Below are 23,368 nucleotides of genomic sequence, written 5' to 3'. Positions count from 1 at the left end.
AAAAACTATAAGTTACAGGTTTCACTATCAAATAGGAACAGGACAGGAGACCTACAACAGGTGTTAACATCGGCCCAGAGTTGTATTTCCAATACATTTCTGTAATTGTTTTAAATAGCCTATAGTGGCTTAAACTTATCTGACAATGGCAATTGCTTAAATTGTTAAGGAATGCGCATGCTTGTAAGCACCACATGATGTTAACGCATGCTTGCTATTGTGTCCAGTATAACTTTCTAATGTGTATTTTGAAATGAAATTGTTATTAACTGGTTAGGTGTGCATGACAACCAATGAACTCACCATAATAGTCAACTTAAAGGGCAGTCAAATATTTTCCTAAGCAAATATTTTTTTCAACCTTTGCAACAGTTGTTGGAGACCCTGCCCCTCCTATTCTATTTGATGTTACAGTAGATGCTAGTCCAACCAGGTTCAGTTTACGTTCAAACACTCCCCCTCATTACACCAAAAATGTCTTTATGCAAAACATCTGTGGGAACTTCAATAAAGGAAAGCGCAACTCCTGACCGCATCCTACTTATGGTTCGGTTGTATGCTCTGACTTTGTAAATATGGCCAGCAGCATGTTTCAAATGTCACAAGACTCAGACAACTTTAAATTTGGAAACGCCAAGTAACAATAGCCTATAATATGCAGGGAGCCAATGGAAAATCCAGCTGCAATGTGACTTTTACTCAAGTAATGTTCTAAAACTTGAAACAAACAAATCATTAGGCCATTTTAGGATACAAACTACAAACAACCATTTTATTTATAAAATAACGTGTTATTTATGCAAGAATGTAAGTGTTTAAGCATGAGTAGGCCTCACATTTACAGTTATGTTTGTGGGGGGTGGATTGTTAGCATGAGGCATGCATGGACATATGGTTACTAAAGTGGTGTATGGCTCTGAATTTTAGGATCATGCCTCTGAAATCCCAAAATCCCAAAATTGTCCACGAGTCATGACAGTGTTTACGCAAACATAGACCGAATTTTAAATGCAATGTTAACACATTCAATAGGCCTAGATATATATATTATTAAAATATAACTTGTGAGTTGCTGTTTGTAAATGTCAAAAAAGATTCTCATCTCAAGTGGAAGTAACTGTCGCTTAAATTACTGAAGATTTGGCATAACATATAAACGAAAGCATGTAAAGACTGCTAGATGGTTTACGTTTTCAAAAGTTTTATAAACACAGGAATGAACCCTGCATGCCAGCAGCGCTTCCCAAAGTTGAATCTCTTTGTGGCATAAGGTTCTGAGTTCCTTATGCCACATAGAGTTATGACTATGGGTGTGTATCATCTGCTTTCTTTTATTAGGCTTCTTCGTTATTAAAATGAGCATAACGCTTTTATTAAAACCCATCATATATAGCATTTTTCATTATTGATAACCACTGTTAGCCAATTTAGGCTATACAAATTCATAGATTTTGCTAGAATAGGAAGAATGAGAATATAAACGGTGAGAATATAAACGGTATGTTTCTTCTTGGATGTATAAACCTAAGGCTGGATGCCCAGAGGAATTACCAAAAACATCCAGAAGACATTATGGCTGAAAAGTTTGGAGAGGAATCTATCCAAATCACAGAGGAGCATGTGATGGATTCAATTGACCGCACTCAACCGTTTGAGTTCGCCGCCTACAGTTTAGATTGTTGTTCCCGCTGCTGACAAAACTGTTAATCACCTAGTAACAGAGCAAGGGAAGACAAACTGGCAGGCAACGTCCAAAACATTTGGGTTAAACTGCAAACTCTCTACTCAAAATCACGTCTAGCCAACCATGTCCCTAAAACAATTATTGAATGATAAATATCCTAAATGAATCAAGTGTGTTGTAGCCTATATCCTTTACCGTTGGTGGGTGTTGGGGAGAGAGAGCCCCACTGCAAACGGTTGAATGCGCAATGAACACTAAAACGCACACTAAAAACACGAGATGTAGGCCTACAGGTATTCACCCTTTTTTCTGATGAAGCTTAGAAAGGTTAAAAACATAAATAACTTTTCCAACAGGTCATTTAGTTATTTACAATTAGCCTACTACACCCTAAATAAAAACTTTACTAAAACTTTGTGAAAGAATGAACTGTTTTCCTCCAAAATGTGTTTTGGCTATTTGATCAAAATATGGTGTTATTAAATTTTCTATAGGCTCTCTAGTTCAACCTTTCATTTAGTGAGGACTTCGTCAATTTTTCCCTTTTATCGATTTTGAAGCGCCACGATGTAGGTAAGCCTATGTTGGGCTATATCAGAAAAATAAACATCGTGGTGATTCAAATGAAATAAAATAGACAGTTGAATTGTATAAAAAACACGACTGTATTTAGTTTGGGACACATTTTATGTAGGATTGCATCTATTTCTCTAGTAAAAAACATATTAGTCCTAAAATTACTCTATAGCTCACCATTACTCATATTGTGTCATAACATAGTTAATCAACCATTTCAGCTTATAATAAAGTTGAAAATATCTTACACTTGATCCTGTCACCAAATAATTTATGACATACACATAAATTAGGAAGTTAAACGACAGTATTAATTCTAGAATACAATATTATTCTATCCACTTAGTTTCTCATCAATTCAAAAAAAGTGTATCCTTCATATTGTCATCCATTTGGCCTTGCTTGATTGATATCCAACGGCACATATTCCAAAGAACTCTGCTCTACTGTACACCTAAAATAAATCACAATTTCCAGACCAAAAAACAACAGCTATTGTAGCCATTGGAGTTTATCCAGTTGCCCCTGAAGCCCATGTTGAATGGGCTGGATTAAGGGGCTCAGCACAACAGCCTGGGGAGCTACAGGAGAATCCTCCTTATAATGAACCAGAAAAACCCTCTGAGCAGGTATGCATAGTGCACCAGAGACAGGGGCGGCTAGACCCAACCCAAAGCTGGGAGATTTGGTAAGCCTGGGGGGGGGCACTGATACAAAGTCCTCTCCACAACCTTTTAAGGCTGACAAGATATTGGGTTTTCTAGATAAAAACAATAATCATGTTAGTAAGTGATTACTGAATGTATGCGACAGTAAGAGAGCTGTCTGGAATATGCAGCTGAATACAGAATGGTATCTTTCAGACTGGGGTTTCAGGAGGGAAATTGTGACCACAAGGATGCATGTTTAAGACACTGGATTGGATTTAATGCTCAGCAATGTACTTGATATCTACCCAACGACTGGGAGTGAACTCAATACTCTAAGTAAATATTCACTATTCCGAATGGTTGATTCCAGAGCATAAAGACGTATTCTACTGTATTCAAGCCATCCATGGAAATCCGCTATGGTCCCCCTTAGCCGCTCAGACTACAAGGCAATTGCCTTTCTGCCTATGGTTTTTCATTTCAAAGGTCTCTGTCTCCATGTAAATACCAAAACACAGTAATACAATCTGACCCCATTGCACATTTTCCAGAACTATGGGGGGCCCGCGTTTTGACATGAGCCACACTCTTATCCCACTTAACCTGTAGAGAGTACCCACCCTAACCCAATCCTAAGATTTTTTTCTGTAGGAATGCAAGCTTTATGCTGCCCTCGACTTAAAGGCAGAGAGTCTTGGTTAAAGATTCAATGGAAGGGCCCTGTAGGGTCCAGAGGTACTATAAAGCCACACAATCAAGTACAAAGCCTATTGCCATGGCAGAGAACTAAATGGACAGAGGATATCCCCATTAGGCCTTCCTTGTCCCATGCAGCAGCAGGGAACCATACTCAAAAACAATGCACTCCCTCTCCACAAAAAAGCTTAGTCAGTGCAACTGTTCCTCTTGCTCCTCTTGTCTAGAAAAATAGTTGTATATTATTTATTTGCACCAAAGAAAACAAGTGATAGAAAACAATAAAGATACAAAATTTAATAAAAAATTAACGGTGTGCAGGTGTGGTTGGAAGCCCAAGGGCTTATATGAAAACCACACCACAAAAAAACAATATACAATACATAAGTACAAAAATAAAACAGGTTTGTTAAAACAGATAACAAATCCTACTACTTATAAATGTATAAATGAATTGATCAGTAATAGAAACCTGTGGTGAAAAATATACATTATTATTCAAGCTGGCAAATGACCTGTGGATTGCTGTCTTTTATACACTCTCTATTTGTGTATTGTTTGTAATACTGAATGGGATTCTATCAACAAGTGCAACCTTTTCAGTAGAAAGATCTGAGTTTTGACCATCTGCTGATGAGTGGTGGCAAATAAGGCAAAATAAGGTGTTTCACATGAATGGCCCACATCTGAGGCATTTACCACTGGCATGTACTACACAGCTACAGGGAGTATAGCCTACTAACGTCTGTAGACACTGTACCCTTAATCCACTGCATTAAGTTCCATTGTACATGAAGTATAATTGGGGTATTCCTGCAGATATGACTGAGGTCTACTATTTTCACTGCTTATATTTCAATATGATGATGAAACCATTCAGTCAGAAACCAGCATGTATTGCTAATGTTTTGCAAACCTTCGCCAAGGATTCAAAGGGCATATGTAATGTTTTGTTGTAGTTATTACCTGAATATAAGCGGTTTAGTAAGCAGTTAGGGGGTTCATGCTCTTGTAATATTGCCTCAATATCAATAAATGCTGCCAGACATTTCAACAACAACCTCTCATACTTCAGTAGCAGTACTGAAAGATGTATTCTGTCATATTTGACTTGACTTACATTGACCATTTTACAACATTTAGTAAATATGAAGTCAACGTTAAGAGTAGAGCTCACTGCAGATGGACCTCGTCAGTCAGAAGACACAGGTATCCCCAGTGCCTTTTTCTATTGCTCTCTGAACTGAAGTAAATGCATTATTTTTCATTAAACACATCCCTAATTAACTAAAATAGTTCTTTATCAAAACATGTAACAAGTTACTGCAAGAATAGATGAGAGAAAGGGTTGACTTGCATAAAAATGACTGACAGGCCAGAATCATCGACAGGTGAGAGTTTATCATGCTTCAAGCAGATTGACTTCGAGCATGGTGCTGATTTTGGAAAGGGCATTTCGCAATCTCTGTATTTGGACCAATAGTCCACATGAATCAATTTGAAAACAGTGATATTACTTACACCTATGGGGTAAATACTACATCTTTACTATGTTGTCATTGCAATACCTAAAGAACAGGTACGACAAATGTATATTGGACGCATATTAATTTCAAGCATTGCACAACCTAATTGACTAAACTTGTGATTTTTCCCCTCCCTATCATGTGTATTTGTGTCTAAATACTCCAAAACAACAACAACAACAATGTTGCCATCACTAGCCGGCTACCACCCGGTTACTCAACCCTGCACCTTAGAGGCTGCTGCCCTATGTACATAGACGTGGAATCATTGGTCACTTTAATAATGGAACACTAGTCACTTTAATAATATTTACATACTGTTTTACTCATTTTATATGTATATACTGTATTCTACTGTATTTTAGTCAATGCCACTCCGACATTGCTCAACCTAATATTTATATATTTCTTAATTCCATTATTTTACTTTAGATTTGTGTGTATTGTTGTGAATTGTTAGATACTAGTGCACTGTTGGAGCTACGAACACAAGCATTTCACTACACCTGCAATAACATCTGCTAAATATGTGTATGTGACCAATACAATTTGATTTGATTTGATTTGATTCGACGTACTCCATTCTAAGGTGGTGCCATGAAGTCTGATCCCATTTATCATTTACAATCTGCAAATAAAGATGGAAGCAAAAATTCAACACGGGAACCCCATAATAAATTCTGAGAAAGTCTAAGAAGTTTGACTTAATAAACATACAAACAATATACATTACATTGATCCAGTGAGCTATAGCTTTAGTCTCTATAGGTATTATTAACTTATATCCAGTCTTTTGTTTTTCTGACTGTACAGATCACCTAGGGAAAGGACAGTGTGTATCGAGTGAGAGAAAACACTACTTGATAGTTTGTGGGCATTACTTATACCAACAAAATTGCTGGTTTTGTCCAACATAGATAACATTAATTATAAACATTGATAAATAGATAAACATGATTCATTGACTCATCTCTCGAAACAAAAACAGTTATTTTCTCAAAGATTATTACTTAAAACAACAATGTCTATGTCTATACTCTAGCAAACACACCATTAATCAACAGTAGAGCATTTGGACAATGGACCTTTGTATTTAACAGGCTCAAACTACTTAGTATCCCTACAGTCTACACTGACTGGAAACAAACAGAGAGAGACAGTATGGGATTTTGGAGCCTGTTTAGACAAATATATAACTTTTTGCTTGTGATATACATTACCACTGTAGATATGAAAACATTGACAACACCGCCTCATCAATCAGTTGTGTCAGGTATGCATTTTTATTGACACTTGTGAGTCCCTGAGAGCCCTAACCCTGTAAAACTTGATATAGTGTATTGACCGTTCTCTCAGGGTTGCTTAGCTAATTAAGCCTGGAGGCCACAAAGAATGAAAGGGTGCCGCTATGTCAACAATGCTTCCTATTTGGTGACACCTTACACTAAATTGAAATGTGCTGCTAATAGGGGTGAGTGTTTAAAGAAGAATAAGCATGTAATCGGCACAGGCCTGACCTCACACACACAAAGAAGACTATAGACCTATGTGTCCTTTTAAGTGAACAGCATGTTCAGGCTAAGATGACTGAAGGGAAGAGTTCGCCATAGCTTAGTAATCATAGGCCTATAGTTTGATCAATGCTAAATTGTAATTAGGCCTATTGTGTCAGCGGTTATCTCATTAGTTAGTCCAGCTAATATCAATAAATATTGACACCTTACAATACACAACCTATGCTGCCCTCCCCTAATTAGTCATAGAGATACACAGGATAGCTTGGGGACAGTTTCCCTGCTCTGGCATAGCAGCTGACAATAGACAGCACACAGGGTGTCACTCCATTGAGAATAACTAAGCTACACTCACACATAAAGTCTGGGGAACTGGACAGTGGAACTGCAAACTGGTTATCCCTAATAATTGCATTCAAATGTTAAAGATTAACTTCATAAATATAACACAAGGAAACTAGTTTACAAACTGAAAATGAGGATAACCCTACACTGTTACTGAAAACTGTAATTTATACAGTAATTTGAGGTATTATCAACAGTAAAATTATTTGAAACGTTTTACTGCAGCATACTGTAGATGATGGTGCATTGTGGGAATATTGCTTGATTTCGAACCCCACAGAATACAATACCGTACCTTATGTTTAGAGCGTCAAAAACCTATTGACCACTAGTGGGTGCATGATATTGTTGTTTTTGGCTCATTAACATATTTTGAGGCATGCCTTGTAAGAGGCTATATTTGTTGCACCAATTTAACTCCTATGTGGTTATAGTGCAGCATCAATTAAAATGTATAGGGGACAGGATGTGGCAGCAAGTCTTTAAATGTTTTAACATTTTGCCATGACCTTTTGGTCTGTTTTGCCCTATAGTTGTTGCCAGTTTGGAACCTTTGTTTAAGCCTCTAGAAGTGCAAGTGATATAAAACACAAAATATTCAATAATATGCTGTAATGTGTAAACACTTTACCTAGCAGCCAACCTGCTTGCACCAATCCCTTTCCAAACCGCATTCCGATTACAGCAGCATTTACTTTTTTACAGTATAATACAGTCAATTTTACGGTATTGTACTGTGTGTCATTGCACAGTACTTGCTTTGATACCGTATTTATATTACAGCAGGTGTACTGTAATATAAAATACAGAATTGTACATTCCACTGAGCTGCCTATAAGTTACTGTCAAATTCATGGCAATCCCTTTACAGTGTAGAAACATCAACTCTCCTGTCACCGGGATCTGGAAAGACTTGGGTATGGGGGGCAATCAGACATGCAGTACAGTATGCCTCATGCAACTAACTACCCATGCACTCATACCATCAAATAGTCTACTCAAAGGACCATGTCACCAGCCTCTAGTCATCTTAGATTGCCCAGTCAAATTGACAGTATAAATAGGTGTTTCCCACTAACAATCGTTTTGTTAAAGGATAAAGCACTTTCATGAAATAATGGGTAGCACTAGTTCAAAATCATAGCTCAAAAGATTGACAAGTCCCTATAGTTCAACCTTGTAGGCCTATGATTGGATGGGAAGTTACTTGGTCAATGTTTGGTCAATATGGCTGACCACTGCCACTCCCTGTGTAGTTTACTTGTAAATTAATCCTTAAATATGTGGCTGGTGCAGCTGTCCAGACTTGCGCGTAATGTGCATAATGTCCCTTGAATGACCAGATAAAACCAGCCCGTCTCGATATGTGATCCGATATCACCACCATATTATCACCACCAACAATGTTTTTAGTGGGTTGTATTTTCGAAATATCATTATATCAGACTACACATTGTTATACTAGGTAGTGTGCGTGTGTGTGCGTGTGTGCGTGTGAGAGAGAGCGAGAGCGAGAGAGAGAGAGAGATAGTATTATTCCCCGCTTTATTCATGTTAACCTGCCCTAAAGTGTGTAAAACAATATTATCCACAGACATAACCACACACTACATGCGCCATGCAATCAGCACACCGAATCTCCCTGTCGCTTCACATTCAAGGTAAAATTAATACTGCAATTCGGAGAAAATGTCGACTGATGCTTAATGATGTCAAAATTGGCTATCAAACGCATCACTGTAAGCTAATGATTGTTACAAAGGCTGGTCGATGTGACAGATTAAATCAACAAGAACGATGATATGCAATAATAAAGTGTCAGCAAACATTAACATGATCATGTCTGTAACCTATTGTCATATTATTAACATTGTATAGCCTATATTAACTGGACATTGGGTCGTCGCGCGACAACCGGTCAAAATTCACTATAATTTTTCACGAATATGGTGCTGATAATGGTAGCTTGGCATGTTGCTCAAACATTCCTTTCCGGTGTTGTAGACCGCTACAACGAAGGACAGCGAACAACGGACGATTTCTGTTCATCAAATCAATTCCAAATTATCAAATCAGTGACGATAGATTGTGTATATTAATTCGTCCATATAGCCTACATAGAGTGTCCACGACTTCACACAAACATTTGTCAGTCAATATGTTGTTGACGCGGCCAGCCCTGCGGCTCTGACTGCACACGAGACCGTAATTTCTTAAGGACAAAGCATCTGAGACTCTGGCTACTTTTCCTTCGCAGGGTCCCACAGACCGACCGATCGCACTAGTTCTAATGATGTTGACATATTCACATAATATTGACTGAGGCAGTGGTTTTTCACGGCAGCATTTGAGTTTCCAAACACCTTTTTATAAGTCTGAAGTCTGTCCCCTCCACCGACCTGTTAAAACCACGCCTACGAAGCCACACAATTGGTCCGAAAGCGTGAAAGAGCCAATCAACAGAGCCCAGCTTCTCGTAACATGCAACACATCCATACAGTTTGAAGCCTATAGGGCACAGAAGCGCTAGGAATATCTTGGTGCTGGGACCTTACCACTTCTCTGCCGTCAAACGACTCCTTTCTCCGCAAACATCTTTACTGAAATGTGTGTGTGTGTGAAAGAGAGAGGAAGAAAGAGTGTGCGTGCGTGTGAGGGTGCATGTCTGGAACAAGTAAAGACAGAGGAATTATTCCGCGCTATCGAAATATTTCAACACATTGCTTTTGCAGGAGGACTGAAGCCAATGAAAGCGAATGCATTTTAACAGGAATGTCGATATTGTAGCCTAGACAACAGCAAGAAAAGAACGCAGCAGTCAATTAAAACTTAGTTACTCATCCTTTTTGGTTTAATTCCTAAATTGTTCGCAAGGCAACGCATAGAAAAGTGCTCAACGCCCGTCAATTTCGGAAGATTAATGGAGTGCATTTCTTCATTTCTCATTGCAGACACTCTGTTGGAACTCATAGAAAGACAGTAAAGAAAAGTAATACAAACCAGCAGAACAAAAGTGGATGCTTATTTCTACAGTGGTGAGAGTGGACTTCTCAAGACTTCTCAACTTGAGACAGTTTTGCTCGTCAAGAAGGCTGCATAGACTGACTATAATATTCAACTAAATAAATCAATATATTTGGTACCTTCCTGGACTTGGATGAGCTTCCTGATGAGAGATCCAGTCATACAAGGAACGAGTATGGCATACCATCCGTTTTTACCTCACCGGGGTCCGGAATTTGCCATGAGTGCAATGTTGGGTCACCATCCTCCATTTTTCCCGGCCCTGGCGCTACCTCACAACGGCTCCCTCTCGCTCCCGAGCGCCCTGGGGAAGCCTATCATGGACCAGCTGATGGGCGCCGCCGAGTCCGGCCTCCACTTCTCCTCGCTGGGGCACCAGGCAGCCGCAGCCCATCTGAGGCCTCTGAAGACTCTGGAGCCTGAAGAAGAGGTCGAAGATGACCCAAAAGTTCACCTGGAAGCGAAGGAACTTTGGGAAACTTTCCACAAGCGAGGCACTGAAATGGTTATCACGAAATCCGGAAGGTGAGCGCAACTTTTATGTATTCGAATATGGCATATTTGTGTTCTGCAGTCGAAATACATCAGTCTACATCTTGTTATTATGAAGATCATTCTGATCATCAATACGCTGGCATTCCTCTCGAGTGAATTGATTTATTGATGGGTGCTTGGAACTGGACCTCCGCGAATGGTGGCCAACATTTTGATTTCAAACTAGGGTCATTTCTCGTGGTTACAGGCTGGCTATGTGTGTAAATCAGCTGAATAGAATAGCCTAACTTTGTCCTATCGACAGAATCTGTATGGCCAGATTGCATGGTCATGTAATCTCAACACGAGATAAAATAAAACCCAACCCAAACTATAAAATATACAACACATAAGGCTGTAACACTTTAACTTCTAATGACACAATAAAACTGTGAGCAATTCTAAAATGTACGCTACAAAACAATTTATCGAAGTTTGTAGACGTAAAGTCAGCCCACAATATTAGGCTATAAAACGGAAACATGCAGGCCTAGGCCTAGATGTTATTATAAAAAAGTGTAATAACAAATGTTATTAACACAACAAACGAATAGAATGCGGTACAAATACAGTTACACATTGCATGCTGTACATATTATGCGTTTTTAAATTATTTGTAGGCGGCAGATATTTGTGGGTGTTTTATTTTCTCGCACAGGACTCTGTTAGATTAATAACTTCTGCATGGACTAAATCGTATGGCTGACGCATATACGTATAGGCCTACAACTAAATGTAAAATGTGTAATAATTTAGTATTCGCAGTGTTACATTTTCATTATCATAATCAGTATACTAGCAATGTAAAGATGGCTGCTCCATATGTGTGTATGAACATAGGCTAACAATATTCAGTCACTGTGTAAGGTAGGCCAGTCCACTGTTTTTAAGTGATTTTCTTATTCCATTTCACAGGCGAATGTTCCCTCCGTTCAAAGTGAGATGCACTGGCTTGGACAAGAAAGCAAAGTACATTCTGTTGATGGATATTGTTGCAGCCGATGACTGCAGGTATAAATTTCACAACTCGCGTTGGATGGTGGCAGGGAAGGCCGACCCCGAAATGCCAAAGAGGATGTACATTCACCCGGACAGTCCAGCTACTGGCGAGCAGTGGATGTCAAAAGTCGTCAATTTTCACAAACTCAAGCTGACGAATAACATATCCGACAAGCATGGATTTGTAAGTTCATCTAATGTATGTTTATTTTCTTATTTGCATGCTTATCGACATTTTTGGCATGTATTATAGTTATCATGATTGTTATTAGTATTATCAGAGGTATTATTAGTAGTTGCCTAATATGAATAAGCCCATTAACGTTGCATCTCTGTGGCCATATGGAGCCGAGGGCTGAAAAGGCTTCACCAAAATATGCAGGCCTAATTTCAATTGAATAGGTTTGTGTCCATAATGAATTAGGTTTTAATATTTTCACTGCAACATGTTTCCCAAACTTTTATATATAATGTCAAGCAATGTGGTAATCTACTGCTCAGGCCTATATACATGTATTGAACATTTTTGGTAAATGCATTGTTGGTGAGAGAAATTCAGGAGAATATTCTAATACAGCCATTGCGTCAAGTAGGCTAGGCCTGAACTACGATTGAGTAGGCTACATCAAATGGCTAATCTTCATCAAAAGACAGAAATCAGTGTGTGCTTATCTTTTTTTAAATCCAGAATTCTTTCCTGTTCCAGACCATCCTGAACTCCATGCACAAATATCAGCCCAGATTTCACATCGTGAGAGCCAACGACATTCTCAAACTCCCATATAGCACGTTCAGGACTTACGTTTTCCCTGAAACGGATTTCATTGCCGTAACTGCTTATCAAAATGACAAGGTAGGCAGAATCACATTTTATTCGTTTATTTTCATGAAATAGTTGTATATTTATTTTGCATCCATTTTTTATCAAATAGTTTATATAGCCAATGCTAGCACTGCGCCATTTGCCGTCATAAAATATGAAAGATGTCATATTTATTTAATCTTGTTTGAGTGTTGGGCCTACAAGCTATCGTGTTAGATACATGTAAACGTCATCTCATGCCGTGTTTCCTACTAAAGCAAATGGGTCAGAATTCTCAGGAATGTATGTAATACATAATACTTCATTATATTTAATCACATGGAAAGGATTTGGCAACGACCCAGACTGTGTGTGTGTGTGTGTGTGTGTGTGTGTTTGCGAGACAGTGAGAGAGGCAAGGGGGAGGGGGAGTGTGAGAAAGAGAAAGAGAGGGGGAACAGAATGTGCAGTTACTCAGAGAAAATAGCATTTTGATTTTAACAGGCTGCGCTGGTGGTAACATTTAATTCCACATGTGATACACCGCTAATCAAAATCATCTCTCATGTTGGCTCTTTGATATAAGGGAGAAATGTTAGCTAAGTGTTACCTCTGGGCACTTGGGTCAAGCAAAAATGCAGTTAATGTTTGGCAGCCACATGAGTTGAGGAATATTGTCAATCCTGCCAAAATGTGCACGTGGGAGGGGTAGAAGGCGAGAGGAAGTGAGTGGGGGGGAAATAATGTCCTCTAAGAGGTTGCCATTCAGTATGCATTGCAGATGGGTGTGTGTGGGTGTGTGTGTGTGTGTGTGTGTGTGTGTGTGTGTGTGTGTATGGGTGGGTGGGTGGGTGGGTGTGTGTATGGATGGGTGGGTGTGTGTGTGTGTGTGTGTGTGTGTGTGTGTGTGTGTGTGTGTGTGTGTATGGGTGTGTGGGTGTGTGTGTGTAAATTAAAAATGGTCTCTTATAGCATCAGACCGTTAGCTCGTCACTAGTTTGAGAATCAATTATCAACGAATTTCCAACCATTCAGATGGTGGCTCAATTATGCAATTTTTACAAAAATATTGCACTGAGATGCGGCAACAATTAGGCTTTCTATGATTTGAAGGTTAACTGTTGAACTATGAGAATAGAAATCGAGGATAAATGTTACTCAATTTACTTCCCCGAAAACTTTCCCACCTCTACGAACATTTATATTTCTTTCAGATTACACAATTGAAAATCGACCATAATCCTTTTGCCAAAGGATTCCGTGACACTGGCAATGGCAGACGAGAGAAAAGGTAAGGAGAAGTAGTAAACTATTCCCTAACTGCGCAACTAACATTTTACGATTTCTGTTGTCTGATTTTATAGACACGAAGGCTGACAGTGATCTTAGTGAATTCCAAAATGCGGTACGACTGTCCAGGGGAATAATTTTATGACAACCCCTTCAACCTAAAATGATACTATGTAGTTCACGTTTTATTAATGAGTTGGCTGGCAGAGGTAATAGACATAGCTTATCATGTTGTATTTACACTGTTATGGTTCTCCGAGTGCAGAGATCGAAAGAGCAAAATACAATTTTGAAACGCCCACTCTAGAAATAGTGTGGAGTTATTGATAGTTAACTCTTCAAAAGCTTTTCTTGACCTCTTTGACAACAGTATACAAGAAAGTGGTTTGGGCTGTGGGTTATTAGTTGTGCAGTGGGTTTGAATAGATTGATTTCTTCGAACAGACATATGTTGATTGATAAAATGTTTCTGGATAATCTGCACTCAAAATGAATTGCAGGCCTGTGAATTTGCCTAAACGCAAAGACTGTACATGGCAATCCGTGTCCTATGCCTTGAATAAATGATCCGTTGTCTTATAGATCGTTTTTTACAAAATAATAGTAGTGATGACCAATAACCTGTGTGCCTAATGTAGGAAACAGCTGGCCCTGCAGTCAATTCGCTCATACGAGGAGCAGCAGAAAAAGGAGAACGGGACGTCGGACGACTCCTCCGGCGAGCAGGCCTCATTAAAGTGTTTCGGCCAGGCCTCGTCTCCCGCAGTGTCTACCGTGGGGCCTCCCAACCTGAAAGGTAATGGAGCCCACCGCCTCTGCTTGGGTAAAGATTCAGAACTAGGCCTACACTTTCCGCACCTCACAGACCCACGTAAAATAGACACCTACAGTAGCCTATGCTTGTAAAAAAAAAATAGTGGGAGGTGAAATATTTTCCAATGAGTAGGCCTATGCAACATTTTGGATTTAGTTTGAATTCAGTTGAATGTCTTTGGATATCAGTAGGCTTACTGTGTTGAATAATTGCACGACAAATTATATAATTTTATCCAACACCAACAATAACATACAAACTATGTAGCCTAACTTTTATGTAGGCTCATTCTTGTAATTCACATTCACACGATGGGTCTCTCGTGCTAAGAATTTAGCAATGAAATTAATCATACATCTGCCAGAATTATATACTGGATATAGTTTTATTTTTATAAAATAAAATAAGCTTTCGAGATGTAGGCCTAGTCACGAATGTCAGTTATCTGAATGACAAAAATCGTTAGAATTGTGAAAACACACCATCGGTTAAAATGAGGCCAATTTGAAGGACATGATCATATGCTAAAGGTTAATTTAAAAATGAAAATAAATCAGTATCCTATGGATTTCAATGTAGCCCAATACATTAGGGAATAAGTATTAGGCACTAGCCTACGTAGCCTATAGCATTAGGCCTACCTAGCACGATTAGCCGGACAGTGTCCTACAGATAATTACATTTACATTTTAGTCATTTAGCAGACGCTCTTATCCAGAGCGATTTACAGTCAGTGAGTGCGTACATTTTCATACTGGCCCCCCGTGGGAAACGAACCCACAACCCTGGCGTTGCAAGCGCCATGCTCTACCAACTGAGCTACAATTACAGCTCATTACAGCTCATTACAGCGCAAACTATGATCCTCCAAAAGAACATGGATTAAAAACGAGGCATATTTGTTTATATGAGATATCATTTTGACCTATACTGATTATATATCTTGTTGTAAATTATTGTTATTTTATTTTATTTTATTAATATGGCATCGAAAGTCAGGAAGAAATTAAATAAAGTAGGCTATATGAGAATGTAGGCTATCTGAAGAATAAAACTCAAAACTAAATTAATCCTGATTAACTTTGATCATCATTTATCATGTATCACTAACTTTTGACTCATTCCTGATAGATTTCTGCGAGAGTGATGAAGACAGCGACGATGAAAGCAATGGCAACCTAAAGGATGGGCCGGACTCCAGTAAGATCTCAACCACCACGGAGGATGGGAAGGATCATGAGGCAAGCCTGACTAAAGGCCATCAATTTAGTGGCAGTGATTCTACCGGCCGGTCTCGGGAAAGCGCCCCGAGGACTGAGAAAAGCCAAGCGGACTCACGACAGAGCCCCATCACCGTGATCTCCAGCACCACTCGGTCTGGAGAAGACTTCAAGAGTCCAAGCCGGGACCAGCCCAAAGCGGACGAGTGCAGGTCTATAAGCAAGGAGAGCTACATGCCTTTGACTGTTCAAACTGACAGCAGTCCGCACTTAAGCCAGAGTCACATGCATAATTTTGGATTTCAACCGGGTTTCGCGGGACAGCAGTTTTTCAATCACTTAGGGGGCGCGCATCCCTTTCTTTTGCACCCCAGTCAGTTCAACATGGGAGGCGCGTTCTCGAATATGGCCGCGGGCATGGGTCCCTTACTGGCAGCCGTGTCCTCCGGAGGGGTTAGTACCATGGACACGGCCAGTATGGCGTCACCTTCGCAAAGCCTGACGGGAGCTCATGGACTGCCTTTTCATCTGCAGCAACATGTCTTGGCATCACAGGTAAAACCTGTTTTATTACCACCAGCAGTACAGTAATGCCTGTGTAAAACACATGTTATGTGCTCCAGAGTTTTTCGTAAAATTTTGACGAATATACTGGACAATGTAGCCTATGTCATCTTAGGTGTCCTTGTCCCCATTACTTTATGTGTAAATGTCAACATGGTGTAGAAGAAAAATAGTATAATTTCCACTTCGTTTTAATAGCCTAGTTTATTCGTTATAGTGATAAACATCACAACAGGGGCGAGCATAGCCTATTGTAGAAAATTGTGTTATAGCCTAAATAATAACCAAATGTGTTTTATAGGGACTCAAGTTTATTTGGATTTTAGGAAGGTGTGGATATTATTTGTCTCAATTGTTTACAGCATATGTTGGGATTTAGGCAGAGACCACCTAAGCATTACAACAATAGTTTTAGGCTAGTGTTGATGTGAACTCATTAATTAAGTATGTGTTTTAGAGGAACATGGCGAATGAGATGTGCTTAGTGCTTCACTGGTTCGGGGAGGGAAAACAACTTCTCCTAAATACATAACAGATTTGCTGTTTCCATCTACTTTCAAAACACATGTGTTGCAGAAATAGTTCCTTTTAAATTGCTATTTTATGTAGGCCTAGTTAATGAGCAGCATCATATATAAAGAATGTTTATTTGCATCAACAATACATGAACTATTTGCAAAGCTACATAAAACACGATATCACATAGTGGTGGGTCTAGATATCACGTAACACACAAAAAAACTAAATATTTTGTCAATTTGATTCTCGGAAGGTTTTCATCGTTTTACGCGTCGATAGCTTTATATATTGCATATTTTCAGGCTAAATTCAAGAAAATGTATTGGTAATCAGTTTACACCCCTCTATGTCAACACCACCGTTGTATAAAATCAGTATAAAGTCAGTACGCATGGCCACAGAAAAGCATAATCATGAAAATCGCTTTATGAGAAAAGTGAAAGTAGGCCTACACAGCCTTCAAAACATTTCCCGTGAAGCGCATGTGTCTGGATTCATTATTCACACTCACTCACTACATGACCTCATTTCAAGATATAGGCCTACATAGACAGTGGTCAAGTACATTGTGAACAATTTAAGTGTAGCCAATTTTCTCTGTTTTGCTGTGTTATTATGGTGAGTAAAAGCTAGCGTCTGTTAAATGACTATTGTGCATAGTTCTCTTCATATCCTTCCCCTCCTCTCTCCCCAGGGCCTGGCCATGTCTCCATTTGGGGGCCTGTTCCCTTACCCATACACGTACATGGCAGCAGCCGCGGCAGCCTCCTCCGCAGCCGCCTCCTCTGTCCACCGACACCCTTTCCTGAACGCAGTGCGCCCCCGCCTCAGGTACAGCCCTTACTCCATCCCTATGAGCGTTCCGGACAGCACTCTGCTCACCACAGCCATCCCCTCCATGGCGAGCAGCGCCGCCGAGATGAAAGGGGACGGCATTGCGACGAGCCCAGTCTCCGCCACCCTGGACTCCACCTCGGAGGTCACCAGCCGGTCGTCCACCATATCGTCCGGCTCGGTCTCCCTGTCCCCAAAAACTTGCTCTGGGAAAGATTCCATTAACGAGTTGCAGAGCATTCAGCGTTTAGTCAGCGGACTTGATTCCATACAGGACAGGTCACGAAGCGTGTCCCCATAGATTCTAATGTTGTTGTTTTTGTTGTTGTTGTGATGATCATAAAAGGACGATGAGGATGAGTACGACGACACCCTTCTAGCGAATGCGGGTTTAGAAAACTGACCTATTGAACAGTTTAGATTTTGAAATGCACTTTGGTTAAATACACATCTCATATGTATATTTCTCTTTTGTTAAATTAAACAACACTTTTGAATTTTTCCTGTTATTTGAATACCATACAAGTATTGAAACTGAAAGGTTGGCATGGATAATACTCACAGATCTATGATAAATTGCTGCTGTGTGATGTCCTACGTATACGTTTGTTTTATGTCTAGTTACTGAGGTAACGAAATTTGTTTGATTTAATGTGCACTCTGAATTGGTTATAATTATTTGAATTCACTTCCCTTTATCTTATAAAGACTGCTGTGTTTGATGTATTAACTGCATAACTATTTGAAGCATATCATTATGCTTATGGAGGTAGGTGACACTTTGCATGCCCTACAAAACGCTACATGTCTCTTTTATGACTGTCTGTTTGTTGTTATGATTTATTTTCACGACCAAATTCAAATGATACGAATAAGGATAAAGAAATGCTTCAGGCTGATCTTAAAACCAATCTGGAGGAAAAAACGTTTCAATCCCTCCCTTTTTTTCTAAGGAATCAATCAATTGGTCTTCGGTTATTGGTTTTACAAACGAATTTCTCTGTATGTCAATTTATAAACGCAGGATTATCCTACGGAAATCCATTTACTGGCACTTGTTTGAAGTAGGCCAAAACAGAACCGAGGTTATAAGCTTCATGTGCGAGTGGTTGAGACTGTCCTAAAATCGCATGCCGAATCCAACATAAGTATTCAACTGGCAAAGGGAATCTGAAATACAATTGAAAAGGTAATATTGATTATAAATGTAAATAGTGATATATACAAATATTTATGTAATTATTTCATATTGATATTGATATTGCGTGTAAATACAACGGAGTAGTTTGATTTTAGGGATCTGTCCTTAATTTATTGTCGATACCTGTATAAAGATAGTTCGTGGTCTTTTATCCTTGTTTTGCCATCTGCATTGTATATCGCCCTGAATACGGATTTACCTGTACCCCAAATATCCACAGAGCTAGTTATTTTAGCGGACACACTCATGTGCCATTGTACCTTTAGCCTACCTGTTGTCTCTGTGTGTTAAGTGTTACTGTCCCGACGAATGACAGCGAGAGCACACTGCACCAACAGCTTTCTGAAAAGAAATAAACATTCGTCTAGGTGTGTGTCAAAATGGACGAATTTTCTGTTTAAAAATACATTGCAGCCTGATAGTAAAAGTGCTGCATCTTATTGAAATATGAAGGTTCCTTTTGTGTTTATAAAGTTGTCATTGGGTTATGTTGTATTCGATTTTTGTCTAGTTTACAACATCAACGATGTGTTCTTGAAAGTGTCAATAAAATATTAAAATGCAGTCTCCATACGTTTCCATGTGTCAGTTTCTTTAGGCCTACATTAGATTATTTATACTATGATGTAAACTATATGGATAAATACTATGTGATGTAATTGCTCCAACCACATTTGTGTTGATACTTCTCTATCATGCAGTCTGGCATAGCCAGTCTTTCTCTTTCCACACTTTGTCCACTTTAGCATTTGGGGATAGAGGCGTCGAGACAATGATCAAAGAGTTGAGAAATGTTATTAAGATAACCTGAGAAAAGGCAATGGGATCCTCTCAACCTCAGCTATGATACCTGGAATTCCTTCCTGGACGCAAGACCGCGCCAGAGTGAGTCATTGTGCGCGTGTGTTTTATGGGCCTGCTGAGAAGCCTATTGACTAATTGTTTATTTCGGCCAACGTGAACCCTAAAGAATGTAAAATAACTTGATTGTGCTCTCCATTGCGACTAGAGTCATGAGTTTATTAACTTCATATCTTTATTTGTAAATTGTATGGTTAATAAGTAACGACTATGGCGCTAGGGAATAGGAGTAAACATGACACTAAGTATCTCAATTGCTCAGTCTATTGCTCACCTGGCGCCTTCGATATCTTACACGACTTTATTGCACGGAAGGCGGCATTGCGTCTGCAATAGGCTAATGTTGAACAGGATTCTCACGTTGATATGCCAGACGTAACGCCACCTAGTGAACACTACACAAACTACACAACTACATGACAAAGCACTGCAGAATTATTACTTTGAACAGGGTCAGTGCTATCGGGGATCCATGGGACGTCCAAAGTCTAAACCCTAAACCTAACCTCAACCCCTACCCTTAACCTAACGTTAACCCTTACCTAACCCTAACCTTGACCCTTACCTTAAACATTTTAAATTTTAACTTCAATGGGGGGTAGGGATGTCCCAAGGATCCCGGATAGCACGGACCTTTTGAATACTGTGGACTATGACCTGATGAAGCCTACCTTGGTGTGCGGTGACGATATTATTCAACCAGATTTGGAACATTGGAGTAGAGAATAGTTTACAGCAACATTTTTGCCAACTGAGATTAACCAAACCTTTGCTAGATGTGCGGTTTTCTTGAAATGGAGAGAGAGTTGGCACAGCCAAAACAACCAAAACAAATACAACACAATAGGCCTACAAGAATGGAGAATTAGCAGATGAATGTAATTACAGTGTGTTTATAGTAATCATATATAATATCAAATCTGTCACACTCAATGCTTTGTTTATGCCTTTGACGGTAGAAAATTAGAGGTGAGAAAGAATGTAGGCCTACTGCGCTTTTTACGCATGGTTCATGTTTTATTTGCCATGAATTTAGAAGCCTCTAAACACCTAATGAATGATAAGCCTACCTCGACTCGTTTCATTGTCCAATATTGGTCATAAACTGAATCGATTGCAGTGTTAGGTTCTACATTTGGATTTTGGACCTATATTTCGAGTTATCGGACAAGGGTGAAAGCCTCTAGGAGGTGCATTTCATTATATAGGCCACAAAATTATATAGGCAACAACTGCAGTATCCACCCCGACTTAACCCTCTTTTTCTCATTCCCTCTCACGTTCTCTCTCTCTCTCTCTCTCTCTCTCTCTCTCTCTCTCTCTCTCTCTCTCTCTCTCTCTCTCTCTCTCTCTCTCTCTCTCTCTCTCTCTCTCTCTCTCTCTCTCTCTCACACACACAAACACACACACACACACATACAAAGAGTAATAGGTATTTATATTATCAATATTAGGCGCATGCAGTGTAGTGCAAATAATAGCATAATCTTCCACAGCAAAACACAAGTGTGCCAAACATCTATCCATGTGGATCCATTGTATTTATTCGAGGCAATTGACCTGGGATATCACTTTCAATTCTCTGCGAATGGGGTCAGACCTTGGGAGAGTATCCTTTAGCCATCTCTGTTACATGCATTTAATATAATAACAGCTCCATTACTCATGCACCTGCCAGCTTGGGCGCAGTTCTCCCGTGTCCTTGTTAACACCATTTCTATCGCAGGGCTCATGCGACTTTGCTCCAATAAGCACCTGCTAGACGCGTTTAGCGCGCGGTACTGGTTGCTCACACTATAGCGCGTTTTAGAACAATGTCATTACAGTTAATTCATACATAGTACCCATATATTGTGTATGTTGTGCCTTGTCAGTATGTCTTATGATGTCTCTATTTCTTATTGTCATGTATGCTATGCCATATGGTGCAGGACAATAAAATATGAAATACTTTTCTATAGCTAGGCCTATGTGATATTGGTCAACGGGATTGAGATGTCCAGTGCCCCAGAGACCTACAAAATAACCAGGTGTTTCACAGGCCCACAGTCTGGTATTAGCTTCAGTCAGTGTAAACTTGGCTATAGTCCTCAGATTAGAGTTTGAGTGGGTAAAAAAGCATGCCACATTGTTATACCGCCACTCTGTGGCTATGCAATGAGACTTTGGTATTACAGAAAGTCAATGATTTACAAGTCAATTACGTGTTTTTATTCAAAAATGATTTATTCTCAATTAAAAAGTAATTAAAATCGAGTGAAAATATACAAATTACGTAAATTATTTATAGATGAACATATAGGCCTACATGTACTGATATAAGTTGCTATACAAATGTCATGACAGAACCACACATTTTGCATGGTGTCTGTCTCCCTCATCAGGTAGAACTGGGATTTCCCATAATACTGTGGCTTTATTTTGGTTCTGACTTCAGCATGCGCCACTGGATTGGCCTTTAGTAAACCACATACAACACGAACTAGTCATGGTCATCTTGTGCTCATGAGTAAATGTGTAACAGCTGGTATCACTGTCCTCAATGCATATCATTAAAGTTATTCAGCCTAACATTGATAGTTAGACCTACACAACTGCCATAAAAAGCCCTACAACATTAAAAATCATTTTACATTTTAGTCATTTAGCAGACGCTCTTATCCAGAGCGACTTACAGGAGCAATTAGGGTTAAGTGCCTTGCTCAAGGGCACATCGACAGATTTTTCACCTAGTTGTCTCGGGGATTAGAACCAGCGACCTTTCGGTTACTGGCACAACGCTCTTAACCACTAAGCTACATGCCGCCGAATCGCACTTTTTGTACTCAAAGATGACATTTGAGAACAGATTTTTACACTGTAATATATATTTTGAATGACACTTTTGTGGTTTTTTTTGTGTTTGTACGAATGATAGCGGTATATTTTGCAATCTCAAGGAAGTTTATTTGAAGTTATGAATGTTTCTCTATACATTAAGTAAACCCAGCACAAACCACACTCGCACATATTATTGTTTCCAATGATTCCTTAAATGTTTACTGGTTGCCTGCCGTAAACGTAAACCATCTTTATGGCATTGCTGATTGATGATTCACACTTGCGCACAGAGACAAAAGCTTGCCATTCATTTTGTGTGATTCACCCACACGTCTGTCAACACACACATATGCGAGCACGCACAAGTACACACACTGGAGCTACAACACTACATTTGTGGCCAACATGAGAAACACAAACAGGTTCTCTCTCCCTCATGACAACAGCTGTTGAGGGATCATTTAGATACAATATATATCAATCATCACTAGTGACTCACCCATCCCAGTCCACTCAGCTACATTTGGCAGCACATCAAAATAGAACTTTCACTGATATAAACCAAGATAAGGAGAATGGAATTAACCCCTTAAGGCCTAGGGTCTAGAGGAAGTTGTGTTGTGTTTTCACATGTCTGACTCTTTCCACATGTAACTCCTTGTACCTTTTATACAGTATAGTTCACCATGCTATTTTTGCTTTGGCTGACAAAAAGGAAACCGTCAGAAAACATTGACTAAATTGATGAGAACCCAATTTACATTGATGTAGGTCAAAAAAAAATCGAGATTCATATTTGTTTGAGAACATACATTTTTGAACATTTTGAAGAAACATCATAAAACTGTTGTAAAGGAATCTTAATTTCAACTAATGTGTTCAACATTCACAAGAG

At 39.3% G+C, this 23,368-nt stretch overlaps 1 protein-coding gene across 1 annotated transcript; it reads left to right on the top strand.

Moving 5' to 3' along the window:
- Positions 1–10,148: 10,148 nt before the first annotated feature.
- On the top strand, positions 10,149–19,355 carry LOC311127221 (T-box transcription factor TBX3-like; the record flags this gene model as incomplete). Its single annotated transcript, XM_084159017.1, has 7 exons — positions 10,149–10,540; positions 11,465–11,732; positions 12,255–12,401; positions 13,565–13,641; positions 14,279–14,436; positions 15,586–16,229; positions 17,452–19,355. The coding sequence occupies 7 exons, from the start codon at positions 10,149–10,151 to the stop codon at positions 17,890–17,892; spliced, it is 2,127 nt and encodes a 708-aa protein (XP_084015143.1). The 3' UTR covers positions 17,893–19,355.
- Positions 19,356–23,368: the final 4,013 nt, after the last annotated feature.

This window comes from Coregonus lavaretus (genome assembly GCF_964263955.1).
Source record: "Coregonus lavaretus genome assembly, chromosome: 4".
Lineage (NCBI taxonomy): Eukaryota > Metazoa > Chordata > Actinopteri > Salmoniformes > Salmonidae > Coregonus > Coregonus lavaretus.
The sequence above is the reverse complement of the archived record's forward strand: the minus strand, read 5'-3'. Positions and strand labels throughout refer to the sequence as shown.